Source organism: Pecten maximus, chromosome 15, assembly GCF_902652985.1.
Source record: "Pecten maximus chromosome 15, xPecMax1.1, whole genome shotgun sequence".
NCBI lineage: Eukaryota > Metazoa > Mollusca > Bivalvia > Pectinida > Pectinidae > Pecten > Pecten maximus.
Genome location: NC_047029.1, coordinates 29,152,883 through 29,177,243, shown reverse-complemented (window position 1 = coordinate 29,177,243; position 24,361 = coordinate 29,152,883). Strand labels below are relative to the sequence as shown.

General features: G+C 35.0%; 1 protein-coding gene across 3 annotated transcripts in view; it reads right to left on the bottom strand.

The window, feature by feature from the left end:
* LOC117343160 (serine/threonine-protein kinase tousled-like 2) overlaps positions 1 to 21,452 on the bottom strand; it is a 65,819-nt gene extending 44,367 nt beyond the window's left edge. The window contains exons 1-4 of one of the 3 annotated variants that reach the window (XM_033905485.1): positions 21,345 to 21,452; positions 17,780 to 17,874; positions 16,417 to 16,491; positions 13,281 to 13,374 (exon numbers count right to left, since the gene is read on the bottom strand). In XM_033905485.1, the coding sequence (XP_033761376.1) occupies positions 13,281 to 13,374; positions 16,417 to 16,491; positions 17,780 to 17,874; positions 21,345 to 21,366 (286 nt within the window). In that variant the 5' untranslated portion in view covers positions 21,367 to 21,452. Of the gene's footprint in view, positions 1 to 13,280; positions 13,375 to 16,416; positions 16,492 to 17,779; positions 17,875 to 20,969; positions 21,249 to 21,344 lie in introns of those variants that run through there. The other 2 variants (XM_033905484.1, XM_033905486.1) reach the window with 2 other exon arrangements.
* Positions 21,453 to 24,361: the final 2,909 nt, after the last annotated feature.

Here is a 24,361-nt window from a genome sequence, read left to right as displayed (position 1 = left end):
AATGTTTTAAATTACCAATGTTATACAAAATGTACCTTACATTAAATATTCTCATTCTTTTTATATTAATTGTCAAACACACATCTATATAATACATACTGACTAAACACACAAAGTTTTTTATTCAGCCAGGTCTATACTTTAACCTTGGAACTGCTTGCTCATAATCAAAGGGCCAAAGCGTTAAGGCCCTGAGAAACGTCAGGGTCTGAGGTCATATAATAAGAAATTTAAAATTGGATTTTATAGTCAGACAGTTACTTTTGTATCAGATGAAATGTCTTAATTTGGCTATTCCTATTCTATAAATATTCAAGAAAACATGTATATCATATTTATCTGCTATATATTCTTTAATGCTTGTGGAAGATTATTGATATACTTCTGAATCAGCAAAGCTGCTTGTAAACTTTGAAAAATCAAAGTACTGGAAGTACTGTAAACGAACATTATTGTTTAATGCAAAATCAGTAATCTTCTTAGTTTTAAGTTGATAAATTTACTGATATCGGTTTAGGAATTAATTGCAAATAATTTGAAATGTTTGCAGCTGTTCTGATTTGATTGTACACATGCATGTTTCTGTAAGGTCCTAATTGAAATTGGAAGTTTGTTGATCTATCTTGGATCGATGAAAATAAAATATGTCTTCTTTCTTTCGGGAAGGCATCATCAGTTATAATACAGCCAGGACTCTGTGACCTTATTGATGCCAACTTCTAATATGAACTAAATTTAGGCTAGTTCCATCGTTAGTTTGGCATACATAGTTGTATTTCAACTTAATATGATGAAACACACATAAAGAATTACTGAAAACCAAAACCAGAGCTGCTAATCAAGGCCCGAATTAGGAATGTATCCTATTGAAACTGTACCCAAGCATTTATGGTACTTCAAAACAAAAAACTTGACTCCTTTTGTTCAGGAATCATTTGATGTTAATAAATCTGTATATGAGAAGATAAAACTTCTGGTATAATTACAGGATGGTAAACAATGTGATAAAGAATAACAACCAGATAAAGACTATCTTCATCGAATAATTCAGCAAACAGGAAAAGAAAACTTGAAGATTCATTTTCAACTTCAAACCTGATCACAAAGATTACAGTCCATTCGATGGGACGACACATTCCCTATTTATTGTCCTTTTCCAATGTTGATCATCCAATCATACTGAACCACACAATTCAGCAATGTAATTGCACAAATCACACCTTTATGTGGTGAGAACATTTTTGGGGGTGTTATAAGATTCCATAACTGTATGCAAATTGTGAAGCATTCCATTTCTATAACTATATATATATATATACAGTACGTGTATATATTTACACATATCAAAATTGGAATGACACAGGAGATTTGCAAGTTTAAGTTCACCATCAGTCATGGGAGGTTTATGTAAAATGTTATATTTACCGGGGTAATTAGTAATTTTGAGAATATATTTATGAAGCTCTATTCTGTACATTCTACCAGTGCTTAGAGAATGGACACAATTTTATGTTCTCCAATGTCAAAATTAATCATATGTAAAATATTAGGGGCTTATTCGCCATTCTAGGCCTGATTGCCGTCATAGTAAAATTACCAAAATGGACTTGAAATCAATATTTTTAAGAGAATGATCTATGACTTGAATATTTCATAAAAATAATGTAATACATCGTTTATTCACTTCATTCAGATCTTCAGACACCACATAATTTGTGAAGTCATATATAGAAATATATGAACCATTTTGTTATTGATTTATTCACACAAGTAAGCACTAGATGTAAGCAGTAAGTATATGTACCGCTATCTACTGGCATGACTTTGAGTACAGTAAACTACACTCGCTTTGTGGATATTGACAGGATAACATATATTTACATACTAATTCAATTTTAGAATTGTAACTGAAATCTTGTAACAGCATGGCACAAATAGTCATCTGAACATGTGTTGTATATTGAAAAATTATTTAAGGTAAATTTTCAGTTTATCAATTCATTGATTACTCCGTGTTTGAAGTATGGTGTAGTGAGAATTTCAAGTCCTGATCATGACTTGATGAAAATTTTAAATTAACAAATTATTAAAATGAATTTGTTGAAAAATAACACAAGTTCCACAGCAATATTATATAGAGAATCAATCACAATATATCAAAAGTTATAAAACTACAAATAATAATTAACGGCTGAATATCAAATTAAGTGAATATCACAAGTCTTTTTGCATTTGTTTTTAGATAATCCGGATTTCCGTTTTCCAGCTTTAACAAAAAAACGAGAAGTATTTTAATAGCCGTTATAGTTGAATTACCAAAATGGACCTGAAATCAGTACTTTTAAAAAAAGAATGATCTATGACTTGAATATTTCATAAAAATAATTTAATACATCGTTTATTCACTTCATTCAGATCTTCAGACACCGCATAATTTGTGAAGTCATATATAGAAATATATGAACCATTTTTGTTATTGATTTATAGTTCACACAAGTAAGCACGAGATGTAAGCAGTACGTATATGTACCGCTATCTACGGCATGACCGAGTACAGTAGACTACACTCGCTTTGTGGATATTGACAGTATAACATATATTTACATACTAATTCAATTTTAGAATTATAACTGAAATCTTGTAACAGCATGGCACAAATAGCCATCTGAACATGTGTTGTATATTGAAAAATTATTTAGGTAAATATTAACTCATTTGCTTGACTTCAATTTTCAATTCATTGATTACTGTGTTTGAAGTATGGTGTAGCGAGAATTTCAAGTCTTGAACATGACTTGATGAACGTTCTAAATTAAAAAAATATCAAAATGAATTTGTTTGAAAAATAACACAAGTTCCACAGCAATATTATATAGAGAATCGATCACACTATTTCAGAAGTTATAAAACTACAAATAACAATTAATGGCTGAATGTTAAATTAAGTGAATATCACAAGTCTTTTTGCATTTGTTTTTAGATAATCCGGATTTCCGTTTTCCGTCTTTGAAAAAAAAATACGTAGGCGTATTGCATAGTAAACGTAGCCATGTGTACATATGTAACAGCTGATTTCAATCAGATTGACTTAACATGAACTTAACACCGTCTCAGTAGTTCGTCACAATCGAAAATTTGATCGTGAATTCGGTATATTGCAAATTCTTTCAAAATACTTCTAGGTAAAGGAAAAAAATGCATATGGTCTCTATACACACACCAAAGATTAATAGATCCTATATTGGGTCCATTCTCTCGTAAAAATATCGATTTGGGTCCACTATCGGCCATTTCGGTAATTCAACTCTAACGACAATCGGGCCGCGATTCGCAAATGAAAAATTAATTTAAAATTCGTAAACCTCTAATATTTTACATATGATACAATTAGGCATTGAAAAACATATATGTGGGTCAATTCTCTGAAAATAATGCCAATTTATATTATAATTGAGCCCCATTTTTCTTCGTTTCGGTATTTCCAAGTCTGCTTCACCTGTGGTCCGTTTCAGTAAATATTCTCGACTTTGCCGAAATAAAAACAAGCTATATAATTGTTCATTTTAAACATGACAACTGCCGACCACACGTATCTAAAAGTGTTATTGTTGATATCATCTAAATATTGCCGTAGTTATCTGTCACTTCGATTGTAAACCCCCTGCCAAAGTCATGGAAGAATCGACCAATCAAATTGGTTTAACGTTTGATTTCCGTAATCTTGCAGTTACCTCCCTTACAACAGTAAATACGTTCCAAGTATCGCCTACAACAACCAATCCCGTGCACATGGCAAACAAGTTATTATCATTTGCATTTGATTTATTGGTCGTTTTCGTCAAAGGAAAATGGAATATGGAAATCGATGACAATGTTAACGCTATGACCAGTCACCCTGACCACAAATGCCACCTAGTATCTACCTTTCTCGCAAACATGTACTGTACGCAGTACAGTAACCTATAGTATGATACAATGTATCGTCTCGTATGCCGTTATTGATATATTTCTTTCTCTAAATTATAGAAATATTCATCTAGTTGATAATGATGTTACATTCTAGAATATATATAATACACATTTAAGTAAATCGCGGACATATTTGCAGACCGATGCTATAATGTCAGCCGTTTTGGAATGAACACGGAAGAGCAAAACTTTCTAAACATCCGGAGACGAATGCGCCTGCGCAATATTTGTTTACATAAATATATTGACCTGGAGTTATTCGTTTAAGTTCAGGTTCATTTAGTCTTCACATTTCGCTAGCGTTATGCATTTCTCAAATCGTATGCATCTTGAAAACATCTACTGAATACATTTCAACATTTTCGGTAAAACTACTACATAAAACGAAGATGTTTTTGCAAGTAAATTATTTGAAGCGTAAGGCAATGGGGGCAGCCATATTTCATTGAAACAGACAGTAGATGGCGTATTGGTGAATGTGGCTACCAAATATGGTCATATTTCTCAGTCCAGTTCTTGATGGCAATAACCGAACATTAATGTTCGTTTAAAAATCAACTGAAGGACAAATCGGTCTATTAATAGTTACATGTACAACTAGTGATACAACATGTATAAGATATTAATTAGGCCTAGCAAACATCTATTTCCTGACACCTAGTAACATCGAAAATGCAAATATTTTAACCTACGCTAGAAACCTGCGGTCGCGCAGTCGGTCACGCTGTCCGACGAGACATATATAGACAAACAAGACGCCAGTACATCAGTCACAGATCATAATCGTTAGATTTTTTTCAAATAAACAAATTATAATCTTATTTAATAAAATCCTCATGAAAAACGGCAATGTAGTTTGTTACAACTTGCCTTCAATTCCTGTTGATATTTCCTGCGTATTCTAGTGACATACAAATAAATATGAAACTGCGAACGGTCGCTGGTTTAGTTACATTAGACATAACCGCCATTTTAGCCGATTAGTGATGATCACATGATTAGTCACGTGACATCTGAAGTGTGTTTGGCTGCAAAGCTATTTATAGAATTGTAAACATTTGACTACGTAAACACGGTTGGTTTTAGGCTTATATATGAAATATTCCTGCACATGAACTTAGAGTGAACATGAGTCTGAAGACATGTGGATAGTTTCTCTGTGGACGCATGTAAATTTCCACGACGATCAAACTTAATTTTTAACTTTCCTTTTCAAGGAAGGATCGAGACAGAACTACGTAATCCTACGCCAACAAAATTGCATTATACTGGTGAGGAAAATGTTTATATTTATAATCTAAAATAGTCTAGAACACTAAACATTCATATTTCAATTTGAATAATTGCAGTAAACACGGGAACCATCAGTTAGCTCGTGTCAATAACTGCTGTCAAAATAGGAACTATATTAGGCTGCGGATGTCTATCATTTGTATTACAGAAAAGAGAAGTTGTTAGCCGGAAACAAAAGTGTGACCTAACAAAATTTACCCACCACGACTATAACGGCAGGTGCCAAAGGCATCCTGATGTTAAAAAGAGATTTTTTCTATGCAATAGTAGAAGTATTTAATTATTATTACAAGGTATCGCTGAAAGATACTAATATCCCCATTAGGTTCATTGTCCTTTTGACCAGATATAATGTTCTGATAAAGAAGCAGTGTGTGAAGTTTCATCGGTCTACATGAACTGGAGATATTGTTAGGAAACCAATTTTCTATCTGTAGTAAGTTTGACCTTTGAAATGTTGACCCGAAAAGAAATCCAATGCACAGAAAAAACACCCCATCAGGAAGCAGTTTATCAACTTATTAAGTTTAATTTGAGCTAGATCGTTCCACTTGAATTGAAGCTTATTAGGAAACAAATTTTGTAATTCTATATTAATGACCTTGACTTCTGACCTATGAACAAAATCTTAAACATGCAGTCCCAATAGGGAAGGAATGTGTAGAGTTTGAATTTGATCTGTCCACTTTGTCTCCAGTTAAAGAAAAGAAAATCCCAAGCAAGAATTATTGATGATGAAGCAGTGTATATGAGCTCGATAGATCTATACACTTGAACTATTTCCAAGGGACACATTTTCAATTAATAGTGATTGGCACCGACCTTTGACCTTCTGACCAGAAAGGAAATCTGATCAATCAAGTACTCATGATGAGGAAGCACTGTGTGAAATTGAAATTTAATTGGTCGACTTAAAACTTCAGACTTTAGTCTGGAGATCATGGTTTGGAAGGACAGAGAACAGCATTACAATATCCCCCTTAATTAACAAATGTTGTGTCTTCATTGAAAATGCTGTATGAATGCACCAGACAAAAGGCGATTGCAATAGAGTATTTGAGACTTCATTTTGGTTTGTTTTTGTTTAACGTCCTATTAACAGCCAGGGTCATTTAAGGACGTGCCAGGTTTTGGAGGTGGACGAAAGCCGGAGTACCCGGAGAAAAACCACCGGTCTACGGTCAGTACCTGGCAACTGCCCCACGTAGGTTTCGAATGCGCAACCCAGTGGTGGAGGGCTAGTGTTAAAGTGTCGGTACACCTTAACCACTCGGCCACCGCGGCCCCTAGACTTCATTTCAACTGACCTAAAACAGGAGGCCAAAGGGCCAGTAATACCAGCTTTAATGATTCTTTGCCTTTCAGTTAATAGAAAGAACCTACACCAAACACCATCAGAAGTTGTTTGAGAGTTTTAACATATAATTTCACTAATGTGACCTTGAATACAGGTCAAGGTTAACATTCTTTTGTACAATCAAGCGAGTTGAAGCTTAAAACTATATAAATTTTATTCATTTTACAATGAATGTGTTATATTAATCTTAGTCAGTGTTGGTCTGAATGGAAATGTGCTAGGGTCTTATTGCCGGAGGAAGCCACAAAGAGAACAAGAGATCCCAGAGGGATCTTGGCGCCCACCATTGAATGATCTTTATAGGTTCCATGTCAGATTGATCTTTTCCCTACTTTTCCCTTCCTCTAAGTCTTACTTATCTGTGTAAATTCAGAAACAGCCCTCTAGTACTATTCAAACAAGGGGAACCTATATATAGAATTTAAGATTTAGCTATAATGGCTGTCTGTCGGCCATGTTGTTTTCGTATTGGTCCCAGTATGCAAAACTAGGCACTGAGGGGAACCTACATATGAAATTTGAAAAAGATCCCTTCAGTACTTTCACAGAAATAGCGATAACAAACTTCAATTGTCAAAATCCAAGATGGCTGCCTGTCAGCCATGTTGTTTTCTGATTAGTCTCAAAATGCAATATGCATAACTAGGCACTGAGGGGAACCTGCATATGTAATTTCAGAAAGATCCCTTCATTACTTTCTGAGAAATAGCGATAACAAATTTTAATTGTCAAAATCCAAGATGGCTGCCTGTCAGCAATTTTGTTTTCTGATTGGTCTCAAAATGCAATATGCATAAGTAGGCACCAAGGGGAACCTCCATATGAAATTTGAGAAAGATCCCTTCAGTTCTTTCACAGAAAAAGCGATAACAAATTTCAATTGTCAAAATCCAAGATGGCTGCCTGTCGGCCATGTTGTTTTCCGATTGGTCTCAAAATGCAATATGCATAACTAGGCACTGAGGGGAACCTGCATATGAAATTTCAGAAAGATCCCTTCATTACTTTCACAGAAATAGCGATAACAAACTTTAATTTTCAAAATCCAAGATGGCTGCCTGTCGGCCATGTTGTTTTCTAATTAGTCTCAAAATGCAATATGCATAACCAGGAACAAAGAGGAACCTGCATATGAAATTTGAGAAAGATCCCTTCAGTACTTTCACAGAAATAGCGATAACAAACTTCAAATGTCAAAATCCAAGATGGCTGCCTGTCGGCCATTTTGTTTTCCGATTGGTCCCAAAATGCAATATGCATAACTAGGCACCAAAGGGAACCTATATATGAAATTTGAGAAAGATCCCTTCAGTACTTCCTCAGAAATAGCGATAACAAACTCAAATTGTCAAAATCCAAGATGGCTGCCTGTCGGCCATGTTGTTTTCCGATTGGTCCCAAAATGCAATATGCATAACTAGGCACCAAAGGGAACCTACATATGAAATTTGAGAAATATCCCTTCAGTACTTCCTCAGAAATAGCGATAACAAACTCCAAATGTCAAAATCCAAGATGGCTGCCTGTCGGCCATGTTGTTTTCTGATCGGTCCCAAAATGCAATATGCATAACTAGGCACCAAGGGGAACCTACATATGAAATTTGAGAAAGATCTCTTCAATACTTTCTCAGAAATAGAGATAACTAACTTCAATTGTCAAAATCCAAGATGGCTGCCTGTCGGCCATGTTGTTTTCCGATCGGTCCCAAAATGCAATATGCACAACTAGGCACCAAGGGGAACCTACATATGAAATTTGAGAAAGATCCCATCAGTACTTTCTCAGAAATAGCGATAACAAGCATTGTTTACGGACGGAGGGACGGACGGACGGACGGAGGGACGGACGGACGGACGGAGGGACGGACGGACGGACGACGGACCACGGACGCAGGGCGATTTGAATAGCCCACCATCTGATGATGGTGGGCTAAAAATCACATGGTCAAGTAGATCAGTAAAGGTCACCCTTATACATTTCCATGTATGATCAGGGTAACAAACCCTGGTCACCTATATAATATGTGAAAGGTCAGATATACCCACACTACACACACCAGTAATCTTTACAATAATCAAGCAAGTGACCTCTGACCCATTATCTTGACTAAAGACGACCAAGAAAGGAGATATTTGGTGTTGAACTTTGTTATGTTGTCATGATGTGAATATAAACTAAATCTTGACACCAGTCAAGATGTCTTGTACAATTAAGTAAAGTAAAAGTGTGACCTTTGACATCTTAACTTTGACCAATGACAACCATAATCTAATCTATCAGACTTACATGTAGACCTTTGATACTAAGTTGTTGATATGAACTATCATATGTATCTGTCAAGCGGTTACCGAGATATCTTGTACTCACTACAAGCTTTTTGCTATGGTCACACAGATAAAGAAATTATACACCTGCTACCTAGGTTACTAACCTCTACTTCAGAAGTGTGTGCTCTAGAGTACACATGTACCCAGGTGTTGGGGTGAATTTCTTTACCAACATTGGCATCATAATAAGTATTAACCAATTTGTGTGAAGTAACAACATAATATACACAAGCAGAAGTTTTCATGATAAAGAGTGGAAAATGAAATTAGTATAAGCCATGGCAACAAAACCCCATATTTAGTATAACAGTGACCTTATTTTTAGCTCCAGAATGTTGGCAACACCAAATTTAACACAACATTAGTGTGAAGACATACTCAAGCAATTTTGTGGGAAATGAGCAGAGAAGTAATTTTGTAGATTAATGAAAGCAGTATATGGCAGACGTCAAAATAAAAGGGCTCTCTATAGGGATACCCAAAATGGGTTAGGTGTGATAGGAAATCAGGTCTGAATATCGAGGTATGATTCCTTGAAGAGGTGTCTGCTTATCAAGGTGCTCCATGACTGACAATTGAAATATTTGGTAACTGTTGTCAATAATATACGGTATCTCTCTGATTGACAAAATATTTCGCAAATGTTGTCAATATGTGCTCCCTGATTGACAAATGAAATATCTTGTTACTGTCAATGTGTACCGACGCTGGCTGTTCACAGGGCAAAAAAACAAGCAAACAAAAAAAATATACCTTGATCTGTTCATATTTTTGAGTTTGAAAATTTACATAGAATTGACAACAACTGCATTGAATAACAAGAGGCCCATGGGCCTTAACAGTCACCTGAGTTTTGAAATATTTTTGCAAATTTGACCCTTTTTGGCCCCACCCATCAGCCCCTTTGGGTCAGTCTGGGCCAACATGTGCATACCATCAAATTGAAATTCCATGCTGATAATGTTAACCAAGTTAGAATGAATTCCTAATAGAAATGAAACAAATGACAGTCTAAAAAGTGATTTTTCTTTATAACCCTGGGGGGACCATATATGATATAATTCAATATTTTGGTTCTTATTTGGCTATGGAAGCTTTCTGCCAAATTTCATTGAATTTGGTTCTGCAGTTTTGGAGAAGACGTCAAAAATGTAGATTGTTTATGCTGGGCGACGCTGGACAAAAAGCGATTACAATAGGTCAGGTGACCTAATAAGCGACGTTTATTTGACTCGTTGATAAATAGATTTCACCATGCCAACTTCCATGATCGGTCGATTCTGTGATGTTTTTGAGGCATTTCTGATGGTACACTTAATTAGCTATCAATTCAGGTTTTTCAGTAATCTGGCCCTAGGTATCGTTTTACTTGACCGTAATATAATCAGGGCAAACGAAATTAATAACTTGTTTTCTCAGGCACATTTTTCCAAAAATGTGATGAAGGAGGGACTTTTTTTTTTTTAAAAAGTTCTCTCTGTCAACCACGATACATGTTTTCTTGTAAATGACAACACATGTCTTTAATTGAATTATTCCACTTAACACATGTAATTAATGTTCCACCACAATGTCACATTTACATCTTGTAATCCAATTATATTTGGACACTCATGGACAATTGCACTCAAACCTTCGAGTCTGTCCCTTAATAGCTTTTCTGTACTATATACTCCTCGGTGTGTGTGGTGGCTTACCTTCATTTGTTTTTTTTCCTCTAGATGTTTGTGAATGTGTTCTATATTCGGAATAAAATTTGAATATCTGTGCATTTATTTGTGTCACTAGCCAGTTCTAGCTATTAATAATTTAATATTAACTTTATTTTATTCAGAATTCAACAAGTTCATTACAACACATAGAACAGTACAAAAGAATAGGATCCGCAAACAAGTTGTAGTAACTTGCATAAATCTGTTCCCTTTTAATAATTTCTTATGCATACCTCTGGAATATCCATCATGAGTGATACCTATTCAAATGATTTGTACAAATTTGAGAAAAAGTGGTAGAAGACATGACCTAGCCTCTCATATCAATTTATGTATTATCCAAACATCAGATATATAAATCAACACTTTGTCAAAATTGTTGTCCTTCTTTTTGCCGATGCTGGCTGATATATCATGGTCGATGAATTTGGGGGGGAAAGCTCCTGTCATCGGGTCCTAGTGATCTATCTCTAGAGCCCTTGTATAGTTTCACGAACATACACCTCTCAATATAATTGCATAAAATCGTCTGTGGCAATAACACATTCCCCTTATCTGAACTGAAATCAGGGCGAACCATGTGCTGGCAGATGAAAAAACAAACGTTTCAGTGATCCGATTTGGGAGATACTAAAACACGGACCGGACAAGATTCTGTATAATGCGGGAAGCAACAACAATTTAGTTTTTTTTGAGAATTTGATTTTTGGCAATGACGTTTTTATTTTTGGTTATAAATAAAAATTAGTGGTGCGGGAATTCATATTGGATGCGGGCAGGCCTGAGAATCAAGAAAAATTAATCTCATGTTGGCTTACCAGGTACCCAAACTATTAATGCCTATAAAGGCAACCTGTCTATAGTGACCGTTTTTCTGCCTCCCCTTGGGCGGTCGCTATAGACAGGTTTGACTGTAGTTTCTCTGTGAATGCACGTAAATTTCCACGACGATCAAACTGATTTTTCTACTTTCGTTTTCAAGGCAACTACGTAATCCTACGCCAACAAAATTGCATATACTGACGAGGAAAATGTTAATATTTATACTCTAAAATAGTCTAGAACACCAAACATTCATATTTCATTTCAAATAATTGCAGTAAACACGGTTTACATCACTTAAATTCTGTCAATTATTGCTATCAAAATAGGAACTATATTAGGCTGCGGATGTATATCATTTGTATGACAGAAAAGAGGAATAGTTAGCCCGAACAGAGGTGTCAGTAACAACATTTTCCCACCACGCCTATAACGGCAAGTGCCAAAGGCACCCTGATGTTAAAAATCTCAAAAAGTGAAACTTATTTTTAAATATCCCAGTCATATGTTGTTTGAAGTCGACAAAAGGTCAGGGTGTATCTTCAGAGTGTAACATAGTCATCCAGATTTTCAGGCAAATGATTTTGTAACCATGCGCCAGGTATAAGATGTTTGGGGTCCACAACCAGAGTTGGGAAATTTAAAAGTATTGATATATGACGTTCGGACAGGCGACATGTTAGTAGAATTCTTTTTTAATATGCATGGTAGTATTTCTGCAGTTGGCTTACATCATGCCAAATGCTTACTTTATTGATGTCATGCCGATAACTCTAAAGTCAAGAGAATGTTTGTTTCAGTCGGAATCATTGATTTTTTTTTTTACAATTTGCCACAAAATTTAACCTACTTTGCCATGTTTATAATATGCTCTATCATTGGACATTCTTTATACCTTGAAAACATTACCTTACGAAAATTTAGAAAGTACGAACGTGAATATTTTTGGTAATAAAACACTGTTTAAACCAACATGACAGAATAAGCTAGACTAAACATACAAACATAAGCACACTTGCTGTTGGTATATGATTTCCATAGAACACATTAAGTAGAAAAAGGATTTTGTTTAACATGTAAATTTTCTAGACAAATGAATTCTTGCTTTTGCCACTAGTCCAATGGACAAGTGCTTTTTAAAGTTTCTGCCGGGCCCTGGAAGACGTCAAATAACGCTCAAAATGAATACATTCTAAGACTTATCAAATCATTTTAAGCATTCCACATAACCAGCTTGCAGTGAAAATGTCAAATAAACCCTCAGATTGAATATATTCTAGGGCTATCAAATTATTTTTAAGGTACAAAAGTTCAGTTAATGCAAGGAAAAGAGCATCATACTTTCATTAACTTAGTCAATGTCATTCTGTACCTCTTCTTCAATATAATTCATGATAGTCTTTGATGCCTCTGTTTTGGTATTCATGGTGCTATTACACAGGTAGAGAAAATCTTGTGACTTGAAAATATATTGCAGCTATAAAAGTGAATAATAAAATTGGTTGTCAATGTCAGGACTCAATTTAAACAGTTTTACTCTTAAATCTGATCTGTTTTGTTCTTTCCAGAGAAAGTGTTACTCTTAAATCTTATCTGTTTTGTTATTTCCAGAGACAGAGACAATGGTGTGGGTTGGGATATAGTACTATCTCAGGAGTTTGTAGAATCTTATGCTCAAAGAATGTGATGAACCCAGAAGTCAGTAGAGGATTGACCACTAAATTGGATTCCATTGGCACAGACTCGTACAGACATCTGGTGTTTGGTAGACTAAATGCTAGAGTGGCTGTGACTTACTGCTTTCAGTGCCTTCACTGGTGGCTTTTCGCTTCCTCTTCCTCTCAGATGGAGTTCGAGCATGCTTCTCTGGTGTGTGGACCACTCCGGATAGCTAAAGAAATAAAATATCAGTTTCATAATTTATGTCCAGACATCATTAAATCATAATTAAATTTCATTTCAAAACATAATTATAAATTGCATTTAATCTCAAAAGACCCATTAAATCAAAAGTGTACATAATTTTGTACACATCAATTCAAAATCTTACTTCCTTTTTATAAATAATTCAAAATTGCATTTCATTTTTTACACATACACTTGTAATTCAAAATTGTTATTGATCTTGACAGGCATTTTTTCTTGATGACAGTTTAAACTTTAAATTTGTAAATGAATGAGGACTTCACTTGCCGAATGTACCATTATATACTGTACATGTTCTAACAAGTGTAATCAATGATTGCAAAGTTCAAAGACAGCAGCAATCACAATATACACTAATTTTTTTTATGCATGTATAAGCAAAAATGTTAAAAGTGGGTTTTGCTGACAAAAAAGTAAAGTCCACAAAATGGTCAAATGCGGAAAAATCTGAAATTTTTTCTGCATGATTTTGCCCTAATATCACTCATAGGCCTCTAATGAATGCATAAACCAAATTAGAAGAGCGTGAGGTGTATACTTTTGGACTTAGAAGCTTTCCAAACACTTTTAAAGTCTTGGGGTGGGATGCGGACCTCGGGGGTACAGGCTACAGCATTAGCTCACCATTACTCGTAACTGGTGAGCTAATAATGATTTACCTAAACTTTCCACTATGTTACAAATGCTCCATTCAAATTATCAAGGTTTAGCTGTTCATGTGTATTTCATTCATTTGTCAAGGAACACAAGAACGTAAAGGGATCTTGTCAACCAAATTCATTGGCTCAAAGTAGGGTTGGGTTAATTTGTTTTGTTTTGTAAAAGCTCAGTCGGTTAAGGGGCCAGCCATGTAACCTTATGTGAAGAATCCAGTTGCATGTTTTGAAGTTCTATACCGGTGTTGGTGCGTGTTTCTAAAGAAGCTGAGAAACTGGTCTGTCATTGTTGTGTCCTTGGGCAAAATACTTTACCCTAACTGTTCTAAATGGCCAGCGATGGACCTCCCATGTTGTTCAGCGAGGTAGTCACTGATTACTACAAGGAGGCCCCATCTAAAAATGACCTTGACTGTTCACGGGGTGATAAACCCAGCAAACAAATAATGAAGAGTTTATCGTCCTGGCAACATCCAAGGTCATATGAGGAAAGGTGTCAAGAAGACACCTATAGTAAGAAAACTAAGAACATAGAGCAGTGAGGAAAGGAAAGATTTAAGATAGCAAGTAACAATGGCGACTCCACTTTGCAAAAATTGTTTAGAGTTTCTTATTTAACAGAACATAAACAGACATGTGAAGAGAAGTTTTTAAGTTGACAGAACTTAAGTTTTTACATCAAGCGGTTGCTATAAAAAATCAGACGCTCACACGTAGAGACGGATCATACAATCCAAGATCTATACAACATTATCTTCTAATGGTTAAATCTATAATCTAGCTTTGAATTCCACTATTTTAGAAAATATATACCAATTTGAAGATGTGTGCCAAGCAATCTATAAGATTTAAACAGACTGCTGACAAACTGATTGACCTACACCTATACCTTTACTCCTTTATTAAATAATATTTTGATAAACAAACATTCGCAGAGAAACGAGTGTAACTGAATTTAGTATTAGCATGCCTTAGGTCTCATTCCTGCTTCATTAACTAGGGACAGATAATCACGCATGAAAACATCATACTACCTCACGTTAATAAAAATCATTTTACCAAATTTTGGTGAATACTTAAATAGCATTTTTGCATTCACTGCATTCATAATTGATAAATTAACAATAACGAAGTTTTGAGAAATTGTAATGTAATGATCAATCAATTTAGTTAGTAACAGGTTTACCACCTACATGACTATGACTATTGCTAGGTTTCATTCTAACAAACTACAGCCAGATCAGTGTTCTGTTCGCTTCAGATAATTACTGGTTTACTGCCTACATGACTCAGCCAAATGGTAGGTTTAATCTCGCCAACAACAGTCAGTGCTCTGTCGGCCTTAGCAGGACTCATAGTGGCGCCTATTTGGGTGGCCATGGTGCCTTATATTCACCATTTGCAACCAGTAAGGTGCATGCATGGTGACTAGAAAATGTTGTTTTGAAAATATTAGACATGAAGTAAAATTCAATAAATTTGCCCTACTTCCATCACATTAAAACACTTCTCTGATCACAATCTAACACATGCTTTGTAAAATGGCTGCAGTTTTCAATACTGAGTTTCAAGATATTGTGATTTCATCAAACTGTGGTTGGAAAACCAAATTGCAAACTGCATAAATGTTTGTAAATTGGCAATTGGGTGATTATTCTTTTAAAGGTTGCACTCAAAAATGCTTGAATGACATTTATAATCTAAAAAGTTACAGACACATGTCATAATATTGTATATACGGATCTGAAAAGTTAATAGGAAATGTTTTGGTGAAGTTAAGACAATTGAGCCGGCCACCCAACTTTTCCAATTGGAGCCTAGATTTCATGGCCTGGTAGCCCGATAAGCCACCATGTAAAATTAAAATATCTACTTTGAGCCCTGACTTAGTTACTGGTTTATCGCCTACATTAATGTCTATTGCTATCTACTTCATCGGCCTTAGTTACTGGTTTGTCAGCCTTAGTTACTGGTTTGTCGACCTTAGTTATTGGTTTGTCGACCTTAGTTACTGGTGTGTCGCCTACATTACTGCCTATAGCTAGGTCTCATCCCACCTACTATAGTCAGAACTCTGTTGGCCTTGGTTACTAGTTTACCACTTACATAACTCCACCTACTGCTAGGTTTCAACACAATGACTATATATAGTCAGTGTTCTGTTGATGTGGAGAATTCAAAATCCTTAATTCAGTGTCATAAATATATCAAGAGCACATTGAAATATAAATAACCGAGTGCATCAAGAAAGTAATTCTGGTGATTGGTACATTTTGATGGTCGGACACTCGAAATTCAGGTCATTCAACAGGTACGAAGCAGTCACTGGTCACAACCAGGATCTTAATTACCTCATCATCTCTCTCTGCGGAGCCTGCACTAAGGTTACTGTTGTCCTGCTGTGGTGCAATGTTGAGAGGCTGAAACTGAAACAAAGAAATTCAATAAACAAGATGCATACAAATCATTGATAAAACAATATACACAAACTAGGAAGGGGCTACCCCATCAAAATATCTACGGGAGGATTCCAGATCTGTGAAACAGGGACCACATAGAAGAGATTTAATCTAAACAGCACTATATAATTGGTTACTTTTTTTGCAGTACCCATCTGCATAGACTTTCTTTATTTCTGGATTTCTCTCATTGGTATATATATTTTACTGGAATAGCCCTAATTTGGTCAGACATTACGAATATCGACCAAGTCCAAGGTCTACAAAGTACCTGCTGCCAGTAAGGTATCTACCAACTGTAGTATTTATACTGGTAATTAGACAAACGTACACAAGCATTGCTTCCATCATACCTGATTCATGTGTCTAGTGATATTTTTTTTATTACTCAAGTGAAGCGATCAAATTCTATAACTTAACCTGACAGACAACATGGTAATTCACACATTCTGAAGCAGCATAGGACTGCCCTTGACAGCAAGCAGGGTATTTTTTCACTGATTTAGGACGGGGCCTTTTTGTCTCATTTTCGGGAAGAAAACTTGTGAATTGGGAAAGACTTGTTTTCAGGAGCAAACTGCATATTTTGGGAAATTGGCTTAAATATATATATGAAATAATTTCAATGGGGAATGAGGCCAATTAACAGGCCCAAAAAGCCCTCACTAGAGTAGTAGAGTTACAGTTAATGCGTATACACACATACAGCTCTGACCCAGCGTAATTAATACTTGTTAAGAAATGCTATTCATAGTTACGGATACTCCCGTCAAAATATTTAACCAATGGGAGAACTCCAGGTTTACTATCAGGAACCAATAATTTAATTCTAATAGTACCATACAGTGAAACCCGACCAACCACTGCCTTTAACAACATATATATCATCTGACCATATCTACAGGAACGGAGACATGATCCTAAATACAGGGCTTTTTCTTACTGGTTTGGGCTTTTTGTCTCATTTTGGGAAGAAAATTGGTGAATTGGGAAAGACTTTTTCAGGAGTAAGCTGGGAATTTGGCTAAAATATGAAATAATATCAATTGGGAATGGGGCCTATTAACGGCCCCAAAAAGCCCTGCGATAATTTTACCGACACAGGCATTCCCGACACATTGGTTTCACTTTAATAAGCTGCCTTTTCTCCGACAAACCACCACACATAGATTTTTTTTTACTAGAGTTCTCCCGTGGAATATACATGATAACTTATTCCAAACAACCCAGCTTACCATCAGACTACGATTCTTACCCTACTCCCATAGAACCTGGCTTCCAGCAATTCTTGCTTTCTCGGATCCAGACTCTGTAGGTTTACATTGTCCATGCTATTGTTGACAGCGGCAGCTGAAAATAAACAAAAAATCTTAGAAAATTACTTAATAATGACAAAGAATACTGCAAATTTGTGTCAAAATAATTCTCTTTTGTCATAACATTTCCAATAAAGTGACTTGATTTCATATTACAGAACTGATTATGAACCAGTCTATTTTGGGGATATTATATTTTCATTTTCTGTTGTAACATCATGGTCTAAGTGGACATTTTGTAGTGTGACATGAGGATCAAACATACAGGAGTGATTCTAATAATATCCTTGCAACAGCCACCATCATTTGTCATGAACAACTTTTTTTTAGGTAATGAACATTTGACACCCAAAAGGTCAAAAGGCGATCTCCAACAAGTTGTCCATTCAAGATTTCTGTGGTCATTTTAATTCCCTGCTGTAACCAGCTGACCACAACAGGAATAGTTATTCATCCACACATCTTGTTACCAACAAATGAACTGCCTCACCACTCACAGTAATAATCAATACATTTAGAGCATTGTTTATTCCTGTATCTCTATATATACCACTGTCAGTGATTTCTACACAATATCCAGGCCCAATATATACCACAGTCAGTGATTTCTACACAATATCCAGGCCCAGACTCTTATTTAATGGCGAAAGAGTCTCTTATTTCAGAAATAATACATGCTAGTTTTACTGGAGAAGATTTCCTTATTTTTTGTGTGGGACAATTAAAAAAATAAATCCCAACAAAACTTTTTGGATAATATCTAAAAGAGAAAAGTAATTATTAATCCTGTGTACTTTCTTTTCTTAAGACACCATTCAAAATATTTCATTAAGTCTCAGGATAAATGATGGCAAAAAAAAAACCAAATATTTTCTACAACATAGTCTCTTGTCAAAGGAATCAGATTCTGACAGCAGTCTAAGACAAACCAATGTTGATTCATCTCATTCTTCTTCCATCCCAACACATTATTGTATGTACGTCCAGACAAAAATAAAATTATCCAATTGAATCTGAACAAAGATCTACCATTTTCCTATATAACTCAATTGAAGTTCACCACGAATGACTGTTGCATGTTATATTGATTTGTAGAAGATATTGACAAACTGCCAACTCACCGAGCTAAGTTTGTTACATACAATATATGCATATGAATACAAGATTCTACACCCACAAGCCAAGTTTAAGAATTACATAGGAGTATATCATTGTATCAAAGCAAATCTCTTATCAGACTTTATACATTTTTTTTAACAGTGCTAAAAAGTGTTTATTCCTACCAAGGAAATAGCACGTTTTGGCTCCCGTCATCACTAATAATAACATACATGTTAACAAATGCATCATATTGGCTACCGTCATCACTGATAATAAAATGCATGTTAACAAATGTAACATTTTGGCTACTTTAATCACCGATAATAACATGCATGTACAAACCCGACACACAATGTACAAACGAGAATGGGCCAAGGTTAAAGAGTGGCATGCTTCATGAGGATCCAGAATAACTAGGAATGCTTTTTGTCAATGTAATATGCCGAGACATCCATGAATTTTTCTCTTATAATTTGCACATATTTTTTTGCAGATATTATTTGAAGGAGATTGACTTCAATCATTAGACAGATTCAAAATTTGTTGAAATCACTGATTTCGGTTTTCAGTGATGCAGATTGCAGGTTTGAAGTGACATCCATTCAATAAATGATCAACCCATTCAGATGCAATATGCATACAAGTTATGATGGGAACTTGTATTGCATTACGGAACACAACTTTACACATGGAGGGTATGCAACTACGCGTACGAGCATGAAGTGCGTGGGACAAACTCACATGGTTCAATTACTTTATATGAAATGGCAGAATTATTTACTTGTTAAACAATTAATTTCATTCCGAGAGAATTCTTCAGTATCTTATTGTATTCTAGCATAAATAAACCAGAGGCACTATTCATATATACTTATTCATATATACATATATTACATAAAATGTGACGTCCTCGAAATTTCGTTTTGTTCTGTGTTGATAGAGAGGGCTAGGAAATTGTGGGTAACTTATTTTGGACAAAAACACAAATCATGACAATATGGAACTGGATTGAAAAGCCATGGTAGCTAGTTAGATCCCTGGTTTAGGCAGAAAATGTTAAGATTATTATTATAAGCCAGAAGTAATAATGTCATGCAGTTCAACTAAAACACATGTCAGTCATATGCATACTGGTCCATAGCAACTAGACTCAACACACAACAGCTACACGATGAATTATTAACTGAAAATCTATGTGTGATTTCCTCCCCAATGGATTCAAGAGTCAGTTGGTGGTTGGGGAACAGGGCAAGACGACAATATCAAATAGTCTAAATAATTGATGATCAGTTCAAATAGGATAAAGTTGGAGCAATGATGGATCTAACAATGGCAGCAACACAGCTAGTTAGGATATGAAGATTAATCAGAAATGATGTTCAAAATATGGTTTACAGATCTGCAGAAGCCAGTGTAATCTTCCCATATAATCAATGAGAAATAGGCTAACAAATTACTCAACTATTCATAAACATGGCTGAACATCTCGTGTAAATATTAACATGTTTTGACAACAAAACACTAAGCACAGACACATATATGTTGTGACATTGATACCTGAAAACCATGACACATTCATCAACCCTCAGATGACCTCGAGAATACCTTTGGGCTCTATCCGTTTACTTCTCGACAGATTATGTCGGACCACGTAAACAACGTTTTGTTGACCAGGGCGAAATTAACAACTGGAAGAAAATTACACATCGAAAAGATCCTGGTAATATCCAGCTAATAAATCGACATAAACATATAAATAAGGCTTACAAACGTGTAGAAAGAATATAGGAGACTTATCGCGACCTTGACTTAGTGAATTCAGAAAATTAATTTGTATTGTTGTAAACACGAGTCAGCATTATCGAGCTGGACTAGGTTTTTCGGAGGCCATTTTGGGTGCAATACACAAACGAAAAAACAGTGTTAGCGCTCATAATACTGCATAAATAACCTAAAGTAGGTAAAAAATGAAAAGCCCAGGTTTCTGGCGATCGATTATTTCCTGATGCACACTATCACAATGCCTACCCTCGTTATTTTTGTTACGATCTGGCAACCCGCTAGAGCTGGAAGTCCAAGATGGCGGTCCCCCGCCGATATTATTGAACATTCTTCTTAACAAAATCAGATGATAAACACATTGATTTCATTTGGGCACTCACAGACCTGGAAATTAAACAATGCCCAACCATCCGGAATATTTTTTCTCGCAGAAAATAAACAAGAAAAATTTCTGACAGCCTCGAAGGTGATGCAGTTCTCTATCAGATCCAACTTTGTTGATGCTCTCGTGACGTCACACTGCCTCCAGTCCGCGATCTGTCGGGATAAATTTTGTGTCTAAATGTCTCATTCTCGACGGTTATTAATAAAACAAATGCTATTAAAACCTTTCCTAGTTACCTTCTGCAAGTTCTGAATTCATTTTAGCGGTCGTTACCACACAGGTAAACACCGGGGAAATCGGGAACAATCGTATGACATCGGTTCGATGAAGGCTTTACAACTGATTCCCGCCCTATAACCCGTTCCAGAAATAGCACACAGCATATTTTGCGGCGCTAATTTTTCAATTTAATTAAGTAAACATATTTCTATTACACTAAAAATATTAAAATTGTTTTAGGAAACACTATTTTATCAAAATAAAAGATTATATTAAAAAGAGATATTTTATGGAAACTCATTATTTACGGTACATTTTGGGGGTATATTTATAACGGTAATTTACCGTAATTTATCTCGAGCACTGACCAATGACGTCACCCAATGACCATCCATTAATTCAGTACCCGAGGAAATAATTGTGTTATCATCGTATTGTTGTATAACAGTATATGAAATGAAGTATACAGTCAGCATTGTTCAGTTTATCGTATTTTTATTCTTATTCAGAAAACATTAAAACTGAAAATGGAATGGACTATAGCAGTAAAGGTCCCCAAAAGTCTTAATTTGGGGGAAATATTTGACAAAGATTTTTGCTTCGTTCCGAAGGCAGCATTTCCATACAAACAAATCATTTTAAGCATTAACATGACATCAGTTTTATAAAGATTAACATAAATATGTCTAACTGTATCACCATATCAATTGTTTTCTTCTTTCGATTCCAATATCAAAGTTTAAGTTAAAGTCCAATTTATAAATAGACAAAACTTCACGTAAGTTCTAAAAATAAAAATGCAACATTAACATTATTTATCAGACTTGTGTATCAGTGAAACTTGTTGATATAACCGTGACCAAGTCAATTGTGTAGTCAAAGGTTTAGAGATTATCAACCTAACCCATGTGTTCATGGAAACCATGCTGCACTCATATTTTAATCCAAATAAATAAGAAACAGTTCCAGTCATAATAATGATGTACTTTGTTGAATTAGCAAAATGGAAGCCTTTTTAAATACCATACGCACACAAGCAATGATTAAATTAGATATGTTTTCTCGTCAGTTGCACAGTAAGACTTCGAAATATGTATGATTCACAAGAAATGGGTTATCATAATTTGGTTGAGGAATTCAATTTCTTTACAATATATTTTACTTTTACGGAATTACCACAATGACCACAGGATTTAAAACGACCCTTTCTTAATTTGAAATTTAAAATTTTATATTAGAATTACAATATCCAGCTCACTTATCGAATGGATCAAGTGAAGGGAGTCTGGTGTAACTACAATTTAAAAGCGGTGTTGCTGTAATTGTTTCGGGTTATGTCACAACAATGGCTAATTGCCATTATGATTAATTGATGACGTCATTTTATAATTGATTGATGACGTTACTGTACAAATTGATTGGTGACGTCACTACGATCAATTGATGATATGACTATCACTAATCATACACTTGAGGACATCACTACACATTGATTGGTGACGTCACTACAATCAACACTAATCGGGGATCGGTAATGCCACACATACACTTGAGGACATCACTACACATAATTGATTTGGATTAGCACTATAATTCAATAGAGACGTCACTTTAATTAATGTGTGACGTAATTATTTTAAATTTGCGTCAATACCATTTATTGATGATGGCACTATAATTAATTGATGACGTCACTTCAATTAATTAGTGATGTCACTACAAAGAATTAACGATATTACCAGCCCGTTTTGCCGGATCACCTAACCATTGTATGATGTTATGATATACCCTATATTCTGGTTACATTAGGAAACTTAGAATGCTTAAATCTCGAATTATACCACCTTAATCACTAAACGAATTAGAATTATTGAGATCGCCATAATATTAAGATGATACACACAATGTTATTGATCGCCATAATATTAATATGATACCCACAATGTAATTCATTTAAATATCATAATCTTACGTGGGAAACAATACCGTTAGTCTGCGGTATCCAGTCGCATGTCCTACACCACCAGAAGAAGTAGTTTATAAGTTGGTAAAACTTGCTGACTAATCCCTTTGTCAATTTATGGCAATAAAATATGCTTAAACTAAAAACACCATCATTCATTCCCAGTAAAATCGCAAAGTTAGTTCTTAACAAATCTTGAGTAACGTTTTCTTTGTCCTTTTCTTTCTTTCTTTCTTTCTTTCTTTCTTTCTTTCTTCTTTTTGCCATATTAGAACCTGGTGATCAATTTCATAGCAAACACATACATATGTATAGGAAAATATGTCAAAAAAGAGAAAAGAGAAAAACCATTCTAGAAGAACTAAAATATTAAGAAGGATATCTATTATTTGGTCCGCTTCATGTTTAAAAAAGAATCGATAGCAGAACATTAATTGAAAAAGTGTTGTCATTAAAAATAAGGGAAAGGTGTAACTTAAAATGATTTCGGCGTTAAAAGAATAAAGAATAGGTTAAATAATTATCTTCTGATATTTAAAAGAAAATATTATTCTTGTCAATTCCACAAGCTGAAGCAATCATACATGTCTGATAACACACTTGAAACATATTGTATGAATTTCTCCTGCAAATGGTCAAACAGCAGAATTAATTTGTTAAATCCCATACCCTGTTAAATTAATATATTTGACTGATCATAGCACAAAACCAGCATACGGACATATTATCCGTCTTGCATTTTCACAGTTTTACACAGGAAATTTGGTTTTTAAAGAGTACACCGAACTTAACGGTGTCATCCTCAGAACGTCATGATAAGGTGCTACAGTCTCCTAACCAACTTCATCACGTAGCCACGTATATTTAAGGATTAAACTGTCCTTTTTTGGTGTCTATGGTCGATATAGATGCCAGAGCTTTGCAAACAGCGCACAATATGACACGTTTGTTTGCAAAGCTCTGGCATCTATATCGACCATAGAAAAAACAAAAAACAAAACAGTTTAATGCTTATATTTACATTCTCGACATATTCGTTTTGTTACTTTTTGAAAATTGAAATTGAGTTAG